We start from the raw sequence: 24,180 nt of genomic DNA on the forward strand, positions 1-24,180 counted from the left end.
TGATTGGCAAGTCCTAGGCCCGGTAGTTTAGACCACAGTGCCACCTGCGTTGTAGTAGTACTAGCACCTATTTTTTTTACTAGAAAATGCACTGATTGTAAGTAGTATAAAATTCAATAAAATTGCTTTGTCAGTTTTCTGCTGGAATTACAACACTGAATAGCCAATAGTTCTGTTCAAACAGGTTTTATAAAATGGGAGTTGCCTGGATGTGGATTTGTTCATAATCCTAGTTTACCCTTGGGCTGTTAGTGGTGAGAGAATGTTACTTTACCCTCAGAGGCATACACTATTATTAACCATTGATGTGCACATTATCCTGCAAGGCCAAATAAAGCCACATTTTCAGTCACTTAAACTGTAACTGCAAGCAAACAGAAACTCAGTATTTTGTTGATTTAGCAAAAAACAACATTATCAACAGTGTTTGCAAGATACCAGTGCCATATTTCCTTGTAACCAGGGAGGCGGCATGTTACTGGATAATCTATTTTTCCTATTTTAAGGTTAATTATTTTAAAACCTCTGCTATTTATTAGTTAGTCTTATTCACATGAGCCATTCTCTTGTCAGTGTTACTTCATGCTACTTCAAATAACTTATTCATCTGTTCTCTTCAATTCAGGTATTTATTGTTGCTTTATTTTCTCTCTGCTCAACTTTCTTCCTTATGCAACTTTTCTGTTCCTTTCCTCTGGGATATCTCTTTTTTACTTTGATTCCAAGAGACAGATAACACTGTGGAGAAGTAATCATGTGAGAAGCCAAATGGGGATTTGTTTCTGTACCTCTGAGAGGTATGGATTTGGGCCAAATGACTACAGTAATCACGAAGGTCGACTGAGAGAGGAATAATGAATCATTTCAGAGGCAAATAACACCTGCCCCAAGTCCCAGTTGCCTTTAAATGCATGTCAGTGTTTCCATTTTTTAAACATTTATTGAAACAATATTTCAGTTTTAATGCTATGCTACTTCTCAGATACAGGCTGCTTTAACATTATTGTAAAGAATCAAGAGTTTGAATTAGTATGTCTTATGGAATAACAACACTCAGGACTGGTGATTATATAATCCAGGAGGAGGAAAAACGAGATGGGCAAACTAATTCAATAAATGTTTACTCAGAAGTAAGACACACAAAAAGTTCAATGCATACTACCAAGTAGGTTTGAACTCATTGAACTCAGTGAGGCTTACTTATGGATAACCAGGTTTAGTACTGAAACACTGTGCTAGATTAGAAGTATGACTGAACTGATCCACTATGATTTTTTTCATGGATTATGTTGCAAGAATAATGATCTGAAACTCAGTGTTTAATTCTTTTAAAAACATAATATTATACAGGATAATATTCTTATCGTTTGGGTTTATGTTTAACTTTATTTTATATTATTTGAACAGTGTATCTGAAATTCACGACTATAAAATGCTAATCTGAGGGGGGAAAGGAATGATGGATTAATCAATAACAGCAGAATTAATGTCTAAAGTCCAAGCCACATGTACAAGTGTGCAAAATAGTAAGGAATGTGTCACATATTACCAACTCCCTATACAAAAGGAAATTAATGTATTTATTCATAAATGTAAATTATATAATATCTCTCTGTGTAAATTCATAATCTAAAGAGGTCTAGAAACTATCCATTAAAAGTATCAATTAGGGAGATCTAGAAAACAATCTGGATTTTTTTAAACTAAGTGAAAGAACCGGAGCTGGTACAAGACTTTTTGCTGCCTGATGCAGAAAAGCAAATCAAAAAACACTACCACCACCCAATCCCTAAGGCTGGCCAAGTTATTTTGACACCAGAAGCAGAAAATCCCACATGTAGTACATCTCCCTTGGAGTAAAAATACAATAACAATACATTAAATATCTTAAAAATTTTGCTACTCTTTCATGACACGCAATATCATCTGTCTGAGGCTGCTTCCTCACTCTACTTAATGTTACAACAGGTTCGGGGTGGGGGGAGAGGAATGCAGGTGTTACTGCACATGATTTATCTCCTTAAATTACTTCATATGCTAGTGGTCTACTAATGTGAGCCATATAATCTCTTCAGTGGGAGTTCATGAAGGGTCACAGGAACTACATTCATAATAAGAATTACTGTATACCAAGATACAGTGTTTCTAACTATTTTACAATTTATTATGGTTCATATTATGAATTGGATATATATGGGGGCACCAAAATATTTTAAGTGCTTAGGGCCTCTAAAACTCTTAATCTGGCCCTGCCCAGATGACAAGCCCCACTTCTTGGCCTCGCTGATGTGATCCAAAGGAAAGCAGGGCAATACATTGGGCACCAGCTTGGCTGCAGGAGTTGCTGGAAGGAGTTGTACAAGATGCCATCCAGCCATTTTAGGGATTCCAATCCAGATTTGTGTAGTTTAATTCTTAGCCTTATCTTCTCCCTAAGATGTCCTGCAAGGCAGCGGGTAAGGAGGACAAATATAGACTTGATTATCAATGGCTGAGTTTGTCAGAAGCAAGTAGCAGATTGAGACTGCAATCCTAACTCTATTTACGTGATAGCAAGTCCATGCTGAATATCGTAGGGTTTACTTCTGAGTAGGCATGGTTGGTACTGCATTCTTGATCTCCAACCCATCTACGTAAATGAGGCCTGGTGTCTGTTGAAATTCCTTTATCCACACAACTCTTAGGTGCAAGAGTCCTATCCTCTTGCATCTGGCTACCTGTATACAGTATATAAATGAATGATTTCTATTCACACTTGTGGAGAAAGGTAAAGTATTACATTTGAAAACAATTGCGTAGGGAAGGTAAAACATGCCTGCTCCAGAGACTAGACCCAGCCTCCATTGCCAAGGGGTCTCACTCCTTACCACATTGTGCAATTATGACTAAAACAATGCCTATTATTATGATAGGTGGAGAAGATAAGGAAGAAATGTTTGTATTTTACAAAAACTTAATAAATTTTATTTCTTTGTCATACTGGGGAGGAGGGACGTGTCACTTCAGCCCATTCACACAACGAAATAATGCATGTGGGAGATGCAGCGTCAGCACTGTGTAGCTCAATTCACTGACAGCTATGCATTTTGCATTCACGTGAAGAGCCCTTGGCATATACTGACATATATATTTACACAGCCAGGTGTGTGTGTGTGTGTGTGTGTGTGTGTTTGTGTGTGTAGGATCCCAGAAACCATGGGTGGAACAAGAGCTCTACCTGCACACATATGTATGTGAGGTGATAGTGGGACCCATGACAGGACTACACACTTCAACCTCCACAAACTGCTTTACCATTAAAAAAAGGATGTGAGTGGGTTCAAGCGAGTGGATTCAAGCATGACTGGAAGTAGAATATAAGGTGGGGTATGTGTAGATAAAGGGGTGTAACCAATGTTTTTTTCTGGGGGGACGTAGGGGTACACATACCCCCAAACATTTTGTGAATCTAAGTTTGGCCTCACTGAGGGGCAGTATTTCAAAATGAGTATGAGAATGTGAGTATCCCTAAACTTTTTTTAAAGAAAAAATAAAGCACTGGGTGTAACTATTCAGACAAGGAAATGTTGTTTTCTTTACTGGGTTATATGGAACAAATAGGTTGCAATCAGCAAATCTGAAAGAAACTGAAGCTATCAGAGGCAGGCATTTAGGCTTTTAGTCCCGGTCTCCTCATGCCCTTGAATGCACATTTCTCCCGTGTAAATGAATTGCTGCAAATGGAGTCAGGCAGGAGTAAAGATACCATTTGGCATTGTTTGTTATTGATACCACTGACAATCCTGGTAATAGCTTTCGCCACATTCCTTATCTAATTATGAACATCTTTCTAGCTTTGACTGAGATTAGGCAATCCTGGGATTCTGCCCTTTTATCATACTCTGGTTGCAGCATGACCAGGCAAGTCCACCCCAACTGTCGTAGATAATACAGTATACCCAAAACTTTCTTCAGTAAAGTTTTCTGCCAGTTTGTAATGGAAGCGATTTAATTCTACCAAAGCCTTTCCGAAAGAGGGGGAATACAGAGCAATCGCACCCACGTGAGCTGGAAAATGTTGAAAAGTGAGGAGTATACGGTTACATATCAAACCCGGAAACGGAAACGTTGAAGTTGGAGGCCGGGGGAGTTGTCGGTGTACAGTATTTTGAACTGCGGTGAGGGAAGGGAGCGCTCGAGGACGCGGCGCGCGGCAAACTGGTTGTGAGTTTCCCGTGGTTAGCTAATCTCTTGCTTTGCCTGACTTGATTGGCGTCAGTCAGATTCGTGTATAATCAGGAGGTGGGGTAGAAAATAGAGGAATCGCTCCTGTCCCGGAGGCTCTGCTTTTTTATTTTGATTCCCCTCCCCTTTTGGTGGGCTAGCTAGGGGATGGAAAAATTGTTAAAAGAAAGAGGGAGGGGGGAAAACAACAACAGCATGTACCACTAACGTGCATTAAGCGCAACGTGGTATTATGCGTGGCGAGTGAAACTACACGTGTTTGCCTTGAAGTGAGTTCCACATGGTCTTCTTTCCAACTAAGTGTTCATAGGAGTTACGTATACAGCATTTGTTTGGAAATAAGTTCCATTGAAAGCTGTGGGTCCTCCCCGCCCCCCGTGAAGGTGTAGAAACTGCATTAAGAACTATGGCAGGCGATGCATGTATTCACACCAGTACAACCGTGTCTGTAGTGTACTTTGCAGCGACTACGTATCAAAATCCAGTTGTTTCCACACTTAACAGATATTTAATTATGGGTGCTGTAACCACTCTTCCTGGAGATTACTGCCACTGAGCACGCACCACCCCGGAGTAGCTTAGTTTACCCCTTGGCATTCCTGTTTAGAAATCCTTGGTAATGTCTGCCAGTAATGTATGCATGGGCAAACCATATATTTTTTGGAGAAAGAGAAAAGGTTAAACTACTAATGTTTGTGGGTTGAGTGCATTCCCTTTTTAATTTTGAAATGGAGGTACAGTAACATATTTGGGGGATTCTCTACCAAAATGCAGGGAGTCTACATTTTGTATCACATGCCTCTGGGCAAAACTCTGCTCTCTTGCAAGCACCCACCCACTCCCCATGCATTTCTGTTGCGAGTGGTTGCAATAAACCTTGAGGCAAATGACAAGCATCCAGTAGCTAGGAGTGTGGTGTAACAATTGGCACTATGGCAAGTGGAGGCGCTAAGGGATTCCCTGAAGATTTGCTTGAGCAAGTTCTCTTAATTATTTTGCTGTCTCAATTATTCAGACTGCCTCAATTTGTACTTGGTTCAATTATATTTAAACTGAAAAAACTAAATTGCTCTGGTTGATCATATTCACAATTTAACCTGATTCAGAAACCATTTAACAGAGTGTTTAAAGAAAAAGTTTTGTAGGTTTTATCCTAAACATAAATTTGTCTAGAGGCAAGCTAACTAAAACCAGAGGGCATTTTTTTTCTGGGATTAGTGTGTAAACTAATTAGACTTGTAGTTTTCTCCTGCGTATGTAATGATCAGTAGAAATTGGGTGTGCATAGGATTGTTGCTCAGAGTACAAATATGCTGATAGTTGAGTTTTGGGGTGGGGAGGCAACAGCACCCCCAGGACCCCTATTCCCCTTGCTTGCAGGACAGAGCTGTGTGCAATCTCACGGAATGTATTTTCCCGAATGTCTTTTCCCTAACCCCAAACTAGACTGTAGCTCATATTTTTAGAAGATACTGACACATCAATAATATTGTGTGAATCAACTATTACGTGTAATGCTGTCAGCTGGTAATTTTGTTTTGGACAGCTTCTGTACTGTTCCTGCCCCTGCCGCCCAAAGTCCTGTGTGCCCTTTGCCCAAGTCTGCTCAGCAGTGATTTAAAGTCAACGCTTCTAAATCCACTATTATATCTGCTGGACTGTACAGTGGTAGCTCGGGTTAAGTACTTAATTCGTTCCGGAGGTCCGTTCTTAACCTGAAACTGTTCTTAACCTGAAGCACCACTTTAGCTAATGGGGCCTCCTGCTGCCGCTGCGCTGCTGGAGCACGATATCTGTTCTCATCCTGAAGCAAAGTTCTTAACCCGAAGTACTATTTCTGGGTTAGCGGAGTCTGTAACCTGAAGCATATGTAACCCAAGGTACCACTGTATTTGCTTTCCAAAGCAAACAATTTGAACCAGTGTGGCCTCATGGCTGGTGGTGGGTTAAACTAGCTCCTAGGAACCCTGAACTTAGTTCCTAACTTACACTGGACTAGCTTTATGGTGTTGGATAAGTCACTATCAGCCTCTGTTTCTATTTTACAGATAGAGAGTAACCCAGAACCATCTTGGTAATATGATAGACTTTGTAAACCATGCACTGTAAAGGATAATAACTTTAGGAGAGATGTCTGGACCAAATCATAAATGAAAAAATTCATATAACTTGTCTTCAAAACAGAATCAATTATAGCCTTTGCTGTTTTAATTCTGCAATCTATGCACTATAGCTGCAGTTGGAACTGGGTTTATTTGCCTCTGTGTCAGGTGAAATAGGATGAAACTGCTGGCATCTACTGATCAAGTTACTGATTATATATTATAACTTGCCCTGGGTTAAAGTTTAGATTGATGTTTATCTTATCTAAAGTGCAGAGCTGGAATGAATAGTATACATACTGTGCATATATAACTTTATTTGTATGCCACATTTCCACAGTTTTTAAACTATGCTCAAGGCAGCTTACAACATGAAAAAAATACAGAACTGCAAAATAACACAAGAAGTAATAAACAATAAATAAAATATTCAAAAAATATACAACCATATGGAATAATTTCCACATAAATCACAAGATCTAAAATAAAAACACAAAAGAACCGGCAACAACAGCAACATGACCCCCCTCCAAAAAAACCAGTACCCCAGCCCAAGAGTCTGCTCATCAGCCTCTGCTAGTATACTGAATTGCACAAATCAAATCATATAGGTGCTAATTACGCTTTGTCAAATGAGATTCTTGGACATTTTTAAAATAACAACATGTACTTTTCTTTGCTGGTTGTCCTCTTAAAGGCTTCCGTGTCATATTTTCACAGGACAATGAATCAGTGTAACCAAGTGGTTAATGTGCTAGCTTTGTACATGAGTTTGAATCCTAGCATGTTTTTTTCAAGGACCTCCCCAGGAATAATGATGAGGCTGAGGCTGCAAGTCATAATCACTTGGGAGTAAATGCCATTGAATTCAATTGGACTTTACTTCTGAGTAATCATGTATAGGGTTGCACTGCAAACCTGTGCATGCTTCCTTGGGAAAAGAGCTTATTAAACTGAATGGGACTTGCTTATGATTATGTATAGGATTGTCTTCCACACACACATATATATATTTGTCCCTTCCAACTCTATGATTCTATTCTATGATTTTAAAGACAGGGAAGCTATGAATATACATGTGTTGTGAATATATAGTGTGGATAAGAGTTTTAAAGAGGGAGACTCGTTCTGCACACCAAGCCATTGTTTGCATGTAGGCCCTGTAACTTAAGCTCGTTTTCCTCATTGGCAGTATCCAATAGGCATTTATGATTATTTTATTAGAAATTTAATAGTAGAAGTAGAAATGTAATTTTCATCCTGCTTTAATTGTCTAATGGAGCTGGTGCTTAAATGGAGGAAGCAGTTTCATGGGACACTGCTATACAGCTGATCTCAGCAAAAGCTGAGGAAGTTGACGGAGACTGGAATCTCTTGAAACATAATTTCCTTTTACAATTCAGCCAGCAAAGCAGCTTTTAGCACATTGTAGGATGTTCCTCTTTGATAAACAAAATACTTTTCAATCAGCACATACAGTACAGTAAGTCAAGGGACGTGGGTGGCGCTGTGGTCTAAACCACTGAGCCTCTTGGGCTTGCTGATCGGAAGGTTGGTGGTTCGAATTCATGTGATGGGGTGAGCTCCCAATGCTCTGTCCCAGCTTCTGCCAACCTAGCAGTTCAAAAGCACACCAGTGCAAGTAGATAAATAGGCAAATAGATAAATACCTTCCCCTGCAGCGGGAAGGTAAATGGTGTTTCCATGCGCTCTGGCTTCCGTTACGGTGTCCTATTGCGACAAAGCGGTTTAGTAATGCTGGCCACATGATCTGGAAAACTGTCTGTGGACAAATGCCAGCTCCATCGGCCAGAAAAGTGAGATGAGTGCCACACCCCATAGTTGCCTTTGACTGGACTTAACCGTTCAGGGGTCCTATACCTTTACGTAAGGGACGCAGGTGGCGCTGTGGATAAAACCTCAGTGCCTAGGACTTGCTGATCATAAGGTCGGCAGTTCGAATCCCCGCGGCGGGGTGAGCTCCCGTCGTTTGGTCCCAGCTCCTGCCCACCTAGCAGTTCGAAAGCACCCTTAAGTGCAAGTAGATAAATAGGTACCGCTTTATAGCGGGAAGGTAACGGCGTTTCCGTGTGCGGCGCTGGTGCTGGCTCGCCAGCTGCAGCTTCGTCATGCTGGCCATGTGACCTGGAAGTGTCTTCGGACGGCGACGGCTCCCGGCCTCTTAAGCACGCAACCCTAGAGTCAGTCACGACTGGCCCGTACGGGCAGGGGTACCTTTACCTTACCTTTACCTTACCTTTATCTTAAACTAATCCAACAAAGAGTCGAGCAGAATGCCTTTTAATTACTTTCAGTTCCATGCACATGCAGCTGAATTCAGTGAAACCTGCATCTGAATAAAAATCCATTGAATCTGCAACTTTCAGGCAATGGGTGTGAAGGAAACAGGGAAGGGGTTAGTTAATGGTGGTATATTGTGTAAGTTTTGGACAGCGAACAGAAAGTTGAGAATGAAAACCTGATATTGCTCTGTAGATCTGCTTGTTATGAAACAGGCTCTGACCGTGGCTTTGGGACAGACCAAGAGACCTTGCCTTTATATGCTTCTCTAAGTTTGTCAGAAGATAAACTGATATCTTGTTCTGATAACAAGCGAGCATCAGGCTACAGGTACAGACCTGCCAGCCAGCTTATGCACAGATTTATTCATTGAAGTGCATAGACTTACGATATCTTCAAGTTACGGTACATCCTAAGGTACATGGCAGGAGAAGGAGAGGGTATGAGCTTGGGGAATACTATGCCTAAATCCTTGTGGTCAGTCATTTCTAAACTCAGACTTGCAGCATCCATGCTTCACTTTTTGGAATAAAGCAAGCTCTTCTAATTTATAAAGAATAACTTGAGCTGCACCTCTTATTTAAGGAAAGCCTGTCTTTACAGTACTAGCAGCAAAGGCACAACTCTCCCACCCTGCAGGTTACGTCTACAGTGATTCCTCTTAATATGCTGTTGGTTTAATACAGGTATTGTCCAAATATGGATTTTTATTTTGTGTGTGGGTGTAGATGTTTTTAAATAGTTGTAAGCCACTGTGAACATTGTGCCTGCCATGGAAGGGCAGGATTTAAATTTTCTACATTAATAAAATGGATAAAATGTAATATAATTCATCCTATTATATATTTACACTTTACATTCCACTCTGTCAGTTTCAGCTTAAATAAGAATAATAAGTCTACCACACATTCTGTTCTGTGTAGCAAAACAAATTGGTATAGCGTCCTAGTTAATATTTTTATTATTGCATTTATTTTAGGTAAAGATGTCTTCCGAGGCCAACTATGCTTTGCTTCATACTGGGCAAAAGCTGCCTCTTGTTGGATTGGGTACTTGGAAGAGTGACGCTGGACAGGTAAGCCGTGAATTTAGTGTTTGAGAGAGGGGAATTCTAGAACTCTATGCTAAAACCATTCAGATTCTTATTCTTTTTCTTTTAATCTGTGGCTGCATAGAAAGGTGAGGTTGCATGACCAGGAGCTACTGTATGTACTCTGTGCATATAGAACATTTTTCAGTTTCTTAATTGTGATTAAATGACTGGGAGTTTTCCTCAGACACATGCATGTTGTGTTAGGAGCAAGGTGTAATAGAGAAGAGCACAATTACTTTTCTGGCATTTAAGCATGATACTGAATGTGTTCATCCAAGAGCAGCAGCCATGAAGAATGGAGATTGTGCATGGATAGCATTAACCTACTTGTTGCACCTCCTCCTTCTCTCTTCATTTGCCTTCCTCTTTTTGATATGAAAGTACAAATGGATATTGAACTGAAATGGCTATCCTGAATGTAGATACAGCAATGCAGAGTCAGTTCATGTTCTGATTTAGCTGGACAGGGGCAGAGATGTTGGTTGGGTTTGGCGTAGTGTCCACTTGAATCTGAGTCCATGTGCAATAGTGGCATGACTTAGTGATTCACTTTCATCTAGCAGTGAGAGACATGCTGCTGAGGTTCACTACAGAAGAGTCCAGAAGTCAAATTCTACCTCAGCCACAGACCTGCAGAGTGTTTCTGGAAATTGTAGCTCTGTGGGAGGTAAATTACAGTTCCCAGAATTCTCTGGGGGAAGCCATGTGGTATGAATGTGACCTTAATTCACATCTTTGCTTGTCCATTTGAACATAGGTTGGAACAGTCTCTGCCTCTGAATTCTCTTGCACCATCTTTTATTCAATACCTCTGTACTGATTGATTTTGCACATTCCAAAAGCAAGATAAAGAAGGAGGAAGAACACCCGCTTTGCATAAATTTTATAGGTCCTATTAAACATCCAGTCTCCACTTCACTGAAGTTCCATTTGCTGGCTCTGCTTTTTCAGTGCAGTTATAGATTCTTACAACTTAGTGGGGTCCAAAATTACTTTTGAAGGGAGGCCAGTCATGTTACTAGTTGCAATTAATTTAGTCTCTTTTTCAGTCTGTTTGTCTCACTCTCTGTCTGACCCAGTTCTCTGTCTGACCCAGTTCTCTGTATTTTGTGTTCTCATTTTGTACATTTTTGTTGTGAACCACCCTGTGATCTTCAGATGACGGGCAGTATACACATTTAATTAATAATGATAATGATAATAATATCTTCAGGCACTGATAATGGAGGTGACATTTTTGCATAATGTGTTTTTAAATGTTTAAAATCTAAATAATGATTTATTGATAATAATATTCAGTTGGAAGCCGCCCAGAGTGGCTGGGGAAACCCAGCCAGATGGGCGGGGTATAAATAATAAATTATTATTATTATTGATAATTGCTGGCAGCCAAAACTGGTTCTCCTGCTCTTAATCCCATTGCAACTGCAATGCTTATTAGGTGGAGACAGAACAACCAATTTAAATAACATGTTTTAAAGCTTTATTTGTCTTTATTTTACTTTGTAAAATGAAATGTATATACAACTTGATTGTTAAACAAAATGAAAACCTCAAAGCAATTTACAAAGTTTTAAAGGCATCTGCAAGTTTCATCTTCGGTAGAATTGCTCTCATTTGGTAGTGTGCCACATTTAATTTTTCTATAGTGATGACAACGCCTTGTGTAACCTGAAGTGTGTTGCAAGAATTTAATAAGCTGAACTTCCATTCACAGTGTATTTATAGCAATGTCTCCACTTTCTGAATAGTAATGGTGACCATAAAATGAATCATGCCAAGGCTAGAGGAAAGAAAAATCTTGCAGCTGGTGTTAAAGTGAGGGAAACAGAATTATTTTATCATTGTGACTAAGGGAAACTGATTTCTAATTAATGTGGCTTTTTAGAACATCAGAGCGTTTGTGACACACTTTATCCATTGCCCAGGCTTCCAATAAGCAAAAGGAAATTAAATCTAAGAGGCATCAGAGGCTCTGATCTTTTTCTTTTTAAAAAACCCCCAACAAAAACCTAAAACCAAAGGCTATTATCATCCTTTTGTGAATATTGTTTCATCTCCTTTCAAACAAAAAATGCAGGAGCTTTATCAGATGAAACATCATCTAGGCATATTATTTATTCTATTATTGCCATGGAAACCTTTGCTAAATGTTGTTTGTTCTTCTCATTGGAGAACTGGATAAAAACATTGCTTAAAAAAATAAAATAGGCATAGTTCCGGTGGGCGGAGGACATGGAGAGAATGAGAGAAAATGTATTGACCTTGCTGAGAATCACTTACATACACATTATCTCTTTGTGGATGTGCAACCAGACAATGGGACTTGTGGTAGTATGTGTATGGTGTTCACTGTTAAATGATGTCAGTGCTCAAGGTGGCATACATGATTCTTCCCTCCTCATTTATTCCCCACAACACAGTAAGGTAGGTTAGGCAAAGAAGTTGTGACTGACTGGCTCAGGGTCACCCAGTAAAGCTTCATGGCCAAGTGAAGACTTGAACCCTGGTCTCCCAGGTTCTAGTCTGACATTCTAACCACCTTAGCATAAATCACCTTAAAGTGTAAAGGGAAAAGGATAAAAAAGTGCAAATCTCTCATTTTATAAAATTATGAAACTTTCTCCAAGATGTATAGGCCTTTTGTCATAAGTTCTTGTAGATTTGGAATGGCACTGTCGGCTAAAATGAAGCAGATGTCTCCACATTCTTATTCAACAATCTCCCTATTTTTCTTACAGGTGAAGGAGGCAGTCAAATATGCCCTTAGTGCTGGCTATCACCACATTGACTGTGCTCCGGCTTACAGCAATGAAGGAGAGATAGGTGATGCTCTCCAAGAGATGGTTGGAAATGACAAGGTAAAAAAAAAGGAGCGAGAATATTGCTGCTGCAAAAAGGCTGGGTGGGTGGAAGTTTCATGTTTATTTCAGATTGGCTCTGCTTACAAAGTGTAATTACATCTCCATATAAACCTACCAAGATGGCAATCAGCTATTGTTCCTGCTGCCTGCTGTGTGTTAGTGGGCTCTGTTGCTTTGACATTCTGCCTATCCCTTTGCTAAATGTCCTTTTGCTGCAAAAAAAATTCACAGGGCACATTAAAATATGTCTGTGTTGTTCTGTTGACTCTGGAAATGAACCTTCCTTAGCATAATAGCACAGAAGGCACACACAAAAATCTAATCAAGGGATGAGAAACTTCTTGAGCACTGAAAAGATTCCCTTCCCCGTTCTTTCTAAAAGGCCATTAAGCGGGAAGAGCTGTTTGTGACTTCCAAGTTATGGAACACCAAGCACCACCCAGAAGATGTGGAGCCAGCTCTAAAGAAGACCCTGGAAGATCTAAAACTGGAGTACCTGGACCTCTACCTCATGCACTGGCCACACGCCTTCGAGTGAGTGTCCGTAGGAAGGAAATGTGGAACATGAAACCACAGCAGCGCTTAGAGGGTATGGGAGGGTCAGATATCTTTCACCATCTGCACAGATAGGAATCTGTTGTCACAGAATGATGAGCCAGCCCTGTTGCCCCTTCTGTTCCTCAGGTTTACAGCAAACACCGTTCATTTTGTTTGCCTTCACTGTTGAGGGTTTGAGATTCTTCTTTCTTTTACAAAAGGAAAAGAAGGGAGGAAACAAAAGCCTAATGAATGAAAATGAATTCTTAAGAGGCCTATGGAAAAGAAACCTGTGGTCCTTCAGTTGTTGCTAGATGCTAACTCCCATCAACCCCAACCAACTAGTGAGGGATTGTGAGAACTGTAGTCCAACCACAACTGGAGGACCATAGGTGCCCCACCCTGTTCTGTGCCAGCTTCTAGATTCTGTGCTGTTATAACCAAAGCTGTGGATTTATAGGAGTTACTTTTCCAAGGCCTAAGATGGTCAGTCATAACTCAATTTATACAGCCATAAATTTATATGGGTTGGTTTGTAGTTAACAATTAGTTAACAATTAATATCATATCAACTACTTGACCACATTGTAAGTGGGAAAGGAGAAGAGTTTGTTCTGGATCTGGGTCACATGACATGGGATTTTAGCAGTGCTTCTACTGAGTTGAACTTAAATAGACTTAAGATTGTGCTAGTTATCTGTTTGCTTTGCACATTTTTTATAATAGGCGGGGGGACAACCTCTTCCCCAAGAATCCTGATGGCACAATGCGCTATGACTACATTGACTACAAAGAAACTTGGAAGGCGATGGAGAAGCTAGTGGAAAAGGGTCTGGTGAAAGCCATTGGGTTATCAAACTTCAATAGCCGTCAGATTGATGATATCCTTGGCATAGCTTCTGTAAAGCCAGCTGTGCTACAGGTAAGGCAGATGCAGAAAAAGAGGGAGCAGGTTACTTTCTGAGATGGTTTTCTTGGCAGGCGAGAGAAGGTGGGCCATAAGGATGGATGCTTCTGTTCCTGTTGGGTGTGGGGTGGCTGTGCCATGGAACTGCCCCTGCAGAATGGAACGTTCTGTACAAAAAAGTCCGCTTGACTCTTCTAAGAAAGGTTCAAGTAGTTGGGACTTGCAGTTTTTAGTTAAAGCGTCTGTTTACTTTTAAGGGTTTGTTTCCTTTTAATATGAGAAATGTGATCAAAATAGCCCAGCTTTCCCACTCTTACGTTATCAAGATTTCTCTTTCCTTTGGTGGTTTTGTTTTTAGCTTTGCCCATGCTGTTTGAGGCTGTTATTTTGAAGAAGCAGTACTAGAGTAGGGTCTTGACTCTTTCTCCTCACTCCATTTCCCTGATTTAAATTGGGCCCCCAACATATTGTTTGCTCCTTGGCAGAAAGTGAGGAGTGGAGGGAGAAGTGATGCATTTATAGTGAATCTCTTGACAAAAAGATGTGATGATTTGAGTGAATGGGTACTTCAGACTCACTTGAGCCATTAATTATCTTTAAACTTATTTTTCATAGCATACTGTTGGTTCTGGTACCCAGTTTGAGAATTAACTGTGATAGATCCTGGTGAAGTGCTATCAGCGATTTGCTAAAACATGTGATCAATAAGCAGAATTCTTATGGCAAAGGAAAGGGTGGTGTAGTCCTGCAGACTCTGAGTGGCTTGCATGATCCTCTGCAACAGAGACATTTGTTTAAAAAAACCCTCTCTTAATAATGTTCTCCTTTCAACATTGATTTCAGCATGACACAACCGGTCTCACAGCATTCCTTACAGTATTTGCAAACGAGAGTCTGGTAATAGAAGGCATTTTGTAAAGCAATAGGGATCCTTAAGATCAGGTGTCTTGAGAAGGAAGGGAAGCCAAAACTTGATTGTTTCAGAAAATATATACTTTTTTTATACAAAAATTCTATAATGGCATAAATGGTTTTACAAAGCTGTTATGCCTGGAGAGTGCGTTATCTGCATGTTGTCTTAAAATAAGCAGGACTGCTGCAGAATAAACAGGTTGCAGATTGTAGCTAGTATGTGTAGTAAAGGAAATGTTATCAGCCCCTGCAGGGTGGAGATAAAGAAATGGTCAGTGACTTGGGTTATTCTACTCCCAGTTAATCCAGCCCCAACCGTGATCAATCTTGCACTTCTGCTTTAGAATGTTTATGCCACAAGTGGGAGGGTTTCCTCTAAGAGCAGAAATTATGTGGCTTGTGAATGCCATACTGCCGTTTCTGCCCATATATGAATTGACCTGCATCTGCCTTTCCTGCTTCTGAAGTGCAGGTGGGTGTCCCCCCCTTTTTTGCAGTCTTCTCATTACTATATACTGCTTTTTTAAATAGGTGGAATGTCACCCTTACCTTGCCCAGAATGAACTGATAGCTCACTGCCATCAGAAAGGGCTGGTGGTAACTGCTTACAGCCCTCTTGGTTCCCCTGACCGGATGTGGAAGCACCCAGATGAACCTGTGTTGCTGGAAGAACCTGGGATAAAAAAGCTAGCTGAAAAATACAGCAAATCTCCTGCTCAGATTCTTCTCAGGTAATAGCAGGCTAGAATTTGGTAGAGGACATGGTGAGGACCTACTGGAACAAATGGATCTTTTTGATTTCTGTGCGAATTCACTATGAACTTTGTTTTAGCCCAAGGGGTGGGAAACCTCTGCTGTCGCCGCCCGCCCTGGGCAACTGTTGCAGGGCTACAACTCCTGTCTAACCAGCCAGCAAATTGAGCAGGTGGTCCAGAATCATGAGAGTTGTAGTCAAGCAACATCTGGAGAGTCCACAGGTTCCTCATCCTTGTTTTAGCCAAAATGGTCTGTTTAGCTGACTTTGGCTTCTAAATGGCAGTAAAGCATTTTCAGCTGCCTCTCCCATTTCTTATTTTGGCCTTTCAAAAGGCTGAAAGGTTATGGTGAGCGGTAGGCTCTAAGTGGAAACAATACTCTGCAAGATAGAGTCAGCTCCTTTTAAGAGAAGAGATACTGGAGGAAACAAAAGCCCCCCAAGTGAGAAAGGAGAACGTAATATCCGAGAATATGCTGGGATTTCTTGGCTATATTGCAAGCATTATCAAGGCCCAAGTGGGCTCAACTTTTCAAAAATAACCATTCATTTTGAGAATCCATTCTGAGGTTTCTCTGAAAGGAGCTGCATTGGAGCTCTGTCTTGCTCCCCAACAACTGATCTTTCCCAGAGCTTGGAGCTCTGTCGTCTTAAGATTATGCTGTGTCACACACTGAACCCCAAAGATGCCTTAGATTAGAAGGCATGAGAGGCCTGTGGAAACAAAGAGGATGGCAGCAGTGGCTGTGGCACGTACTATTTTGCTACCTGGATCGACTGTTTTGGATTTTATTTAGACATTGTGGAGGAATCACAGCTTCTCCTTTTAACTCTGATAGATGGCAAGTACAGCGCAAAGTGGTCGTCATTCCCAAGAGCATTACTCCTGCTCGCATACTCCAGAATCTCCAGGTGAGTGAGTCCTCCTGCCAGGCCTTTCAGAAACAGCACTGCCTTGGCTTGCAGTACTAAGGCTTCTGTTCTCCCTGTCTGTCCTTACTGACATTGTCTAAGTAAGGTGTGGTCCTACCATGTAGTAGTTTTATATAGCCAATGCATGCATATTTTCCAGTTCCAGTTCATTCTGTGCAGCAGCCACATGGTGCAGTGGTTGATCAACTCTTTTTCTATTATATGTATCAGCAGAGGCTTATCTGGGTATCTGATTTTTAGAGACTGGAGCATACTAGTTTAGCACATCCAGTCTTTGTAATCTACATGTTCAGTCTGCTGCAGCTGACCCTCAATTGTGTGCATTCATTGCCATCTGTTTCCAGTGCCTCAAAGGGATTTTCCTTTCCAGCTTTGATTTGGGTGGCTGTATTCTCTTAAAGCCTCACTTCAAACAATTTTAATTGTACATGTTCTTTTTGGATTTAAATGAGTTCACCATAATCATTGATCTTTTTCTCCAGGGCTTTTCTCTATAGTCCAGGCAAAAATAAATCTCTGCCCTCCCCATTTTGAGAGCATTGCTGAAAAATTACTCCGTAATTTTATCACTAAGCCGGAACATGGCTTTTCAAGTGCTATTAAAATGAAGTTCAGAGTCATGTTGGCAATATTATAGTGTTTACAGGGAGATCCTCCCAAATGCTTTGGATTGTGTGCGTTGGAGTGGAGTGACTAGGAAGTTCCACTCTCTAGGATGACAGGAGGCAGGATTAAGATTACCTTCATTTCAAGGAAGCTGGTTTATTTCCTGCCTCCAAAGAGACAGCAGGTTTTGCTTTTGCTTGAGATTAAAAAAACAACAACACAAAAATTGCATGACAACTACCAAACAGTGACAGTAACTCCATCTCCTGCATAGCAAAGTTAGGCAGGACAGGTGAAGAGATGAGCTGGACAGGTACTCTCTCAGAAGCAGATCATTTAACTTTCATTCCAACTTCACTACTGAATGAGAGGGCTTTGTGTTGGGCAACACTGGTTTTGCTGAAGAAGCCTATGAGAGTTCTTTCTGCTGCACCCCACTTCACCACCACCCTGTCACCATGGCCAAGCCTTCAGCTGGTGCTTAACTAGGTTTGAGGAGCCTACAAATGAGAACTCCCTGATGGAAGTCAGAACTTTTTTCATTGGTCATCTTTGTGTCTGAAGATTTGTGGAGGGTAGCCAAGCCTCACATCACTAAATAAGTCTTCCCTAGGGAATTTGATTCTTAGGCCTGGCAACAAATTCAGGCTTCTGTTATTGAGGAAGAAACTGCCCTCTACCTCGAGGAAAGCAATAATAGCCTGTCCTGCCTTTTATTACATGCTCAAGGGTTGTAGGGCAGGCTATTTGAAATTATTTAGCTTGTGAGCAGAGAGGGTTTCCCTAGTGTCTGTTTTCCATTGCAAGTTGCTGTGCACAAATGGTTCTCTGTCTCATTTCCAAAAGCTGGGTCTGTTTTATAAATTCCATGCACAGTGGCCTTGCAAGGAAGCCCTTGCTTTTGGAGGAAGTCATCCATCTTAATTCTGCCTCCTGTCAACCCAGAGGGAGTTACTTCCACCTAATCTCTGCTATTCAGCTCCTTAAGGAGATTTGCTGATAACAGAGAAGCAAAATTTGTTTCTTTTCCACTTAGTCTTTAGTAGAGGAGATGCAGAAAAGAAGCATACTTCATATACACCAGACATGCATAGCTGCTGAAAACATCTTATAGTGGATTAAAGCTGTTTTTTAAAAAAATAAGATAGCAGTAAGTAAAGAAAATGCTTATATGGTCCATCTTTTGCACAATGTAAGGTTAATGCTAACCTGCTCAATATAAGGAATGCACTGTGACTAGAAAGGCAGGGTAGAGAGGGTTGTGGATTAGTGTGAGTAAAAATCATATCTTAAATAATTCAATTTGAATTAGCCTGATCCTCTATTCCCTTTTCCCTTTCCTCTTCTATGAAGAAACCCATTAAGAGACCCCACATTTAAATTCTTCCCTGGTCTCCTTGCTGGCCCTAGTAGGACCAACTTGGCCAGTTAGCCCTGGTGATCATTTGATGTCTACTGTTTTTTTTTTCTTTTCCCAAAATGACCCCTGAATTTTTGAATTTTATTGATATTGATGCTGCATTTTATGCTGTTTTTAAATTGCATTTTAATCAATGTTTTATATTTGCTGTTAGCCTCCCTGAGCCCGGTTTTTAAACTGGGAAGGGCAGGGTATAAATAAAAATTTATTATTATTATTATTATTATTATTATTATTATTATTATTATTTAAAGTATCTGCTTCTGGTTTTAGGTGTTTGACTTCAACCTGACAGCGGAAGAGATGAGCTTTATCGGGAGCCTGAATAAGAACTGGCGATATATTGTTCCAATGGTTACGGTAATGTTGCCTCTTGCTCTCTAAGGCATTTTCACCATAATTGAGGCTTTGTATCATTCGCCTCCCACGAGGGTGTTCAACACTCTAACCCTTCTTATTCATTTATCCCTTAGTAACTGGCATTCAAACAAAACAGCTGAAGTAGAACTTGGGGTAACCCATTGTGTAGATGACAAGCTATTTACTTAACATGATTACTTCTTGTGAATTCTGTTGGCTAGCAAGCAGTGCATCATTTGATTTAATTTTTAAAACAGGTGTCAAACGTGTTGGTGTTTTTAGTTGTAAATTAGGCTTAAAATAATAAAATGAGAATTCCCTGGATGGCCTAGATCAGGGGTGTCAAACTCAAATTCATCGGGGGCCGCATCAGCAGTTTGGTCACCCTCAAAGGGCCGCTTGTATCTATAGGACTCAATATGCGCTCAATATAAAAACAAGTGGAGGTTTCCTGAATGCATGTAAAGTGGAGGTTTCCTGTGTAGAACGGCCGGCGCCGCTAGAGGGCAGACGTTCTCTGGCTTGTAGGCTGCAGCGCATGCACTGAAGAGGCGGCTTTCTTGTGTCCAAAAAAAAAAAAAAAGGGCGAGAATAAAAGGTGAAGGCTGGCGGTTGGCGGCGGCTACACGGGCCACATGAAGAGGTCTGGCGGGCCGGATTCGGCCCGTGGGCCTTGTGTTTGACACCCGTGGCCTAGATCCAGGTTTGGGGCAAGTACTCTTTGGTGAAAGAGCTCCAGAAAAGATTTAAAATCACAAAACGAGCAGTAAAGTGTCGGAATATAGGCTGTTAGATCTTTAAAATATCCCCTTCTAAGTTTCTTTCAAAGCTCCTACTTCCTCTTTGTGAAAGAGACCACGTTTGGCAAACTGAAAATGGTTTACTTACAAATTCTTCAAAGGTCAGATTTATGTGCTTTTCCAAAAAGCAGCAAGTAAAGTATCTCAGGTTGTCTGATGAGAGGGCTGGCCCTGGTAGCAGAGGATATGTGATAAAGATAGAGGATTTTCCTTCTGTGTAAAAATAGATCAGATATTTTTCCTTGCTAAGAGCAATGCATGAAGAGAATAAATTACTAATTTGTCCTTGGGAAGTTCTGTAGGTTTCATTTTGCTCCCTGCCCCCCCTTCCAATGGAATATTTAATGAACAAGCAATTTTTAAATTTGCTTTTGTGATGGTACAAGCTGTATTGCCTGTGTTGCATACCCCCTAGTGGCTCCTGAGATGAGGAAGAAAACTATTCTTTATCAACAGAACCTTATTGTACATTATCCAAGGGTTTCTATAAAAGCATCATGTTGACCTCTCGTCACCCTTGATGGTTTTCCTTTTCTCTGCGCTGTGTGTGTGTGTATCCTTCAAAACATGTTCCATTTCCCCCAGTGTAATCGTATTCACACCTATAAGCAATCTCATTTTACCATATGCAAAATACGATCAAAACTTTCTGTCATCTTCATTGGAGACTTGTTCGCATGCTCCAATGTTGTCAGTGTGTTTTATAAAAGGGCCTTAAATTGGGATCAATGCTATTTCATTAGATTCATGGCCCGTACTCAGCTCAGTAGGATGAATTCTAATTTTGCCTTGCTAGTACAGTATATCCAACATTCTATTTAAGTTGCAATTGCTATAGAAGATAGCTGCTCCTTTGGTCAGCTTCTATTAGCTGTGACAGTTTCCCCACTGGTTATGCACATGCACCTGAAAGATAGCATTCATTTTCTAGAATAACTGTAACAATTGTACTTCTTTTTCACTTTATCTTCTACAGGTCGAGGGCAAACTTGTTGCAAGGGATGCTGGACACCCCCTCTATCCTTTCAATGATCCCTATTAACTCCAGTAGTTTAGAAGACAGAAGATAGAATTTCACTCAAGACTGCCATGGGTTATCAGACGTTTCTGGGATTTTTGTGTCTGTGGCCTTTATTTGTTTCTACATGTTTATAAAGAAATGAATGACAGGAATAGAAATAAATTGCAAGAGACATGTGTAAGCATTAAAAATAAATGCACAAGTTTGTAAGTCCCACCTTGGTCCAAAATTATGCTTATGCTATGACAGCAGTGTTAGCCTGATTTAACACTGAATGTGCTCTAATATCACAAGCTTGCTTGCAGCAAACATAATTTGAAACAGGATGTGCTTGATATTGCTACTGCATTTAATGCTAGATGGAAATCACTAACCCCAATGTGTATTAACTGAACCATCTCCTCCAGCTGTGTATGAACTCTCAGGAGGATAGTTTAAAACAACCTTTTCACATTTTTCTGTCAATCTTTTCCAAAATGCCCTCCCTTATTTACATATGTTTATATGCATGTACTTTGTAATGGAAGACCTTCTTTAATTAATTTTATTTGATTTTAAATTGTTTTTCTTTCCCATAAAGAAGAGAACAAAATAGAAACCAGAAAGGGAGAGAGAAAAGTAGAGAAAGGAGTACACATAATCTTAATCATCACTAGAATCCTGTAACAGGTCAGAGCTCATAGTGACCCATCATGCAAACAGGTCTATATATGGAGTCCAAAATGTCTGAGGACTTGCCAGTCTGTCTCCTATGAAGAGCCACTTCCTCATAAGAAGCTACTGTAAACCAGTCTTCTGATCATTGTACTATTGATGGGATTGAAAATTACTTCTAGTGCTGAAATACCAGCTGTTTTGCTGCCGAAATGGTGCTCATGATTTAGCTATGCAGTCCTTCAGTGAAGTGCCGCACCATGGAGAAGTAATTAAGTTAAATGTCTACATCCATGAAATTCTGATTTTTGATTTTACAAAAGGGAGCACAGTCACCCACTCCCTTTCATATTCTCTAGCTCCCTGTTCCCCTCATCCCTCAACTTACAAAAATCCAACTCAGTGTTATTCAGGATGTCCTTGTATAGAAAAACTATTTTGTGTGCGGGGCTGAATCAAATCTTCAGATATTCCTGGTGACTTTGATACTCTAATAACATTATGTCCAAACATGTGCACAGGTATCTTATACTGGAGTTGAAGGGGTACTAGTTTTTAACATAACTTTCGGATTGCTGCAGTAGGTTAAAGCATTTTGAATTAAAAGCAGACATATATTGCATCTTCAGGGATCCAGATCCAAAATGCAAGCCACAGTTTTGTTATTAGAATTTTTCTTAGTAAAATTGTCAGCTGTCTGGGTATATTGATATAATGATTCCATTGGTTGGAGTCTTAAGATACCTTGTCTGAAAACCTATATTGTCTTTTTGGTAAATACATTCAGTTTTGTATATGCTAGCAAGTGTGTATATGTCTGATATTATTCCCAAGGAAGATTCACCTAGGTTGCAATATGCTGCAGCTAGTGCACTCTTTGATACAGTGAGTGACTGCTGCATGTTTACGTGAGATTAAGAACATAAGAACCCTGTTGGATCACATCAAAGGCCCACCTGACCCAGCAGGGGTGGTCCTCTGTAACATTTGATCCCCTCGAGTTTCTGAGGACTGGGCTTTGGGAAGGAGGTGTGAGGGCTCTGGCAGGGTCACGCAGTCCTCCTTTCTCCTTCCCAAAGCCTGGTTAACACTTTCCCAACTCTTTATTGATGTGCACAACTATGCAAGCTGTAAGGGAGAATCAAAAATGGTGTGAGACTGAAGAGATGATGTGCAAAGTTAAACTAGAAAAAAAAAAAGGCTGAGATTACATTTTCCCATGTCACTGGTGCCAATGTGCACCACAACCACTGTCTCCTCCATGGCTAACATCTATAACCTTTGCATTAGGCAGGCAATTTACCTTATCTACTGAATGAAGTTAATTATTCAGCCTATGAAAGTAAAGACCTAGCAGGATGACATTTGGGTAGGTAGAAGCTTTTACCAGGGAGCTAATAACACCGAGAGGAGCAGCAGCTGTTGATAGCAGAACAGTGATGAGGTTCTTAGCTGCATAATCCATGTCAGTGTCTACTCATTTAAAAATCTTCTCCATCACTAGTTGTTTTTAAATGACTCAGCTTTGAAAAAAAATACTCTTAACTGAAAAAGTATATTGGAGTTCATACCATAGATGACAATACAACAGGTAATTAAAGTTTCAGATTGGTGGGCTGGTTCACAGAAGCCTTACAGCCAACATGGAAATTCAAGCACACACAAGACTTAATTTATGTAAGAAGATGTGGAAACAAACTGCAGACCAAACTTTACTCCAACTGTAATCTTTAGAGAACTTTGCATTAATACTGATTAGGTCAGTATGTTTTGATTGGGAATTATTGCTGTCTAAAAGACATTGCTGTTATTACTAGTGCAGTTTCCCTTATTTTTGCTAGGTGGCCAGATACAAGATAAGGCTCCTGCACCCTTAATAGTTGTGTAGAAGAATTTTCAGCAGGTGTAAGCTTGTGTCTGCTAAAATTTGACCCTACACAACTATTAAGGGTGCAGAATCCTGTACTGCTTTTAACCCAGTTATTAGTAATATACGCTTTCAAGAGGTGTTAACTGTTCTCTAACTAGAGACAACTCCTAGTAGTATTGTTAGGAGGATTTTGTTCTATGGTAGCCGTTTGTGTTTACTCCCATAAGGCGACAATTTGTGCACACTTACAGCAGAGCCCTGTGCAGTTAGGTGTGCCTGAGACCTCTGAAATAAACATGTTTAGGCATGCTTAACTTTGCATAGGGAGATTGTGGACCTTGGAAGAATGCCTACCAAACACAATAGGCCATTCTTATAAGACTGGTACTGAACCAGAAAAAATGTTGCAGCATTTGACGTTTTGTCAGTTTCTTGGTCTTAATTAGCTACTGGCATGCGCCAGTAAGGTTAATTTCTAGTGCTGCAATCCTAAGCATACTGGTTAGGGAGACTACATAGCCTGCACATGTTCAGATACAATCTTTTATCAATAGCAACGTTATTGAGAGCTAGTGATGCAGCAGATAAGTATTGCTCAGCCAGCTTAGCCAATTGTCAAGGAGGATGGGAACTGTAGTCTGGGAACCAAGGCTTGAAAAATAGGAGAACTGCAAATAAATAGGTACCAAATCCTCACAAAGCTACGAAGCTTACCGTAGTCTTTGGGTCAATCACTTTCTAAGCCCAGTCTACTGGGCTTGAAATATGACATATCCAGTACGCACACATCTCAGTAGGGAAGACCTGGGCAGGTATTAACCT

The 24,180-nt window shown here is 40.4% G+C and overlaps 1 protein-coding gene across 4 annotated transcripts; it reads left to right on the plus strand.

The window, feature by feature from the left end:
* Window positions 1-604: 604 nt before the first annotated feature.
* AKR1A1 (aldo-keto reductase family 1 member A1) lies at window positions 605-22,289 on the plus strand. Of its 4 annotated transcripts, none has more exons than XM_028733688.2 (9): window positions 605-625; window positions 9,607-9,702; window positions 12,462-12,581; window positions 12,967-13,118; window positions 13,848-14,043; window positions 15,472-15,671; window positions 16,534-16,606; window positions 18,927-19,013; window positions 20,790-22,289. In XM_028733688.2, exons 2-9 carry the CDS (start codon window positions 9,613-9,615, stop codon window positions 20,853-20,855), a joined length of 984 nt encoding a protein of 327 aa, XP_028589521.1. In that variant the 5' UTR covers window positions 605-625; window positions 9,607-9,612; the 3' UTR covers window positions 20,856-22,289. The 4 variants fall into 4 exon arrangements, with proteins under 4 accessions (XP_028589521.1, XP_028589519.1, XP_077784913.1 ...); XM_028733686.2 differs by lacking the exon at window positions 605-625 and adding an exon at window positions 4,070-4,203; XM_077928787.1 differs by lacking the exon at window positions 605-625 and adding an exon at window positions 4,072-4,160 and having other exon boundaries at window positions 9,605-9,702.
* The last annotated feature ends 1,891 nt before the right edge of the window (window positions 22,290-24,180 follow it).

This window comes from Podarcis muralis, chromosome 5 (assembly GCF_964188315.1).
Source record: "Podarcis muralis chromosome 5, rPodMur119.hap1.1, whole genome shotgun sequence".
Classification (NCBI taxonomy): domain Eukaryota; kingdom Metazoa; phylum Chordata; class Lepidosauria; order Squamata; family Lacertidae; genus Podarcis; species Podarcis muralis.

Bases quoted from the DNA above. Each gene is read 5' to 3' on its own strand.
- AKR1A1 (XM_028733688.2), top strand. From the start codon at position 9,613: ATGTCTTCCGAGGCCAACTATGCTTTGCTTCATACTGGGCAAAAGCTG. The intron at 12,582-12,966 runs GTAAAAAAAAAG...TCTTTCTAAAAG, and splicing joins AGATGGTTGGAAATGACAAG to GCCATTAAGCGGGAAGAGCT. The intron at 16,607-18,926 runs GTGAGTGAGTCC...TTCTGGTTTTAG, and splicing joins GCATACTCCAGAATCTCCAG to GTGTTTGACTTCAACCTGAC.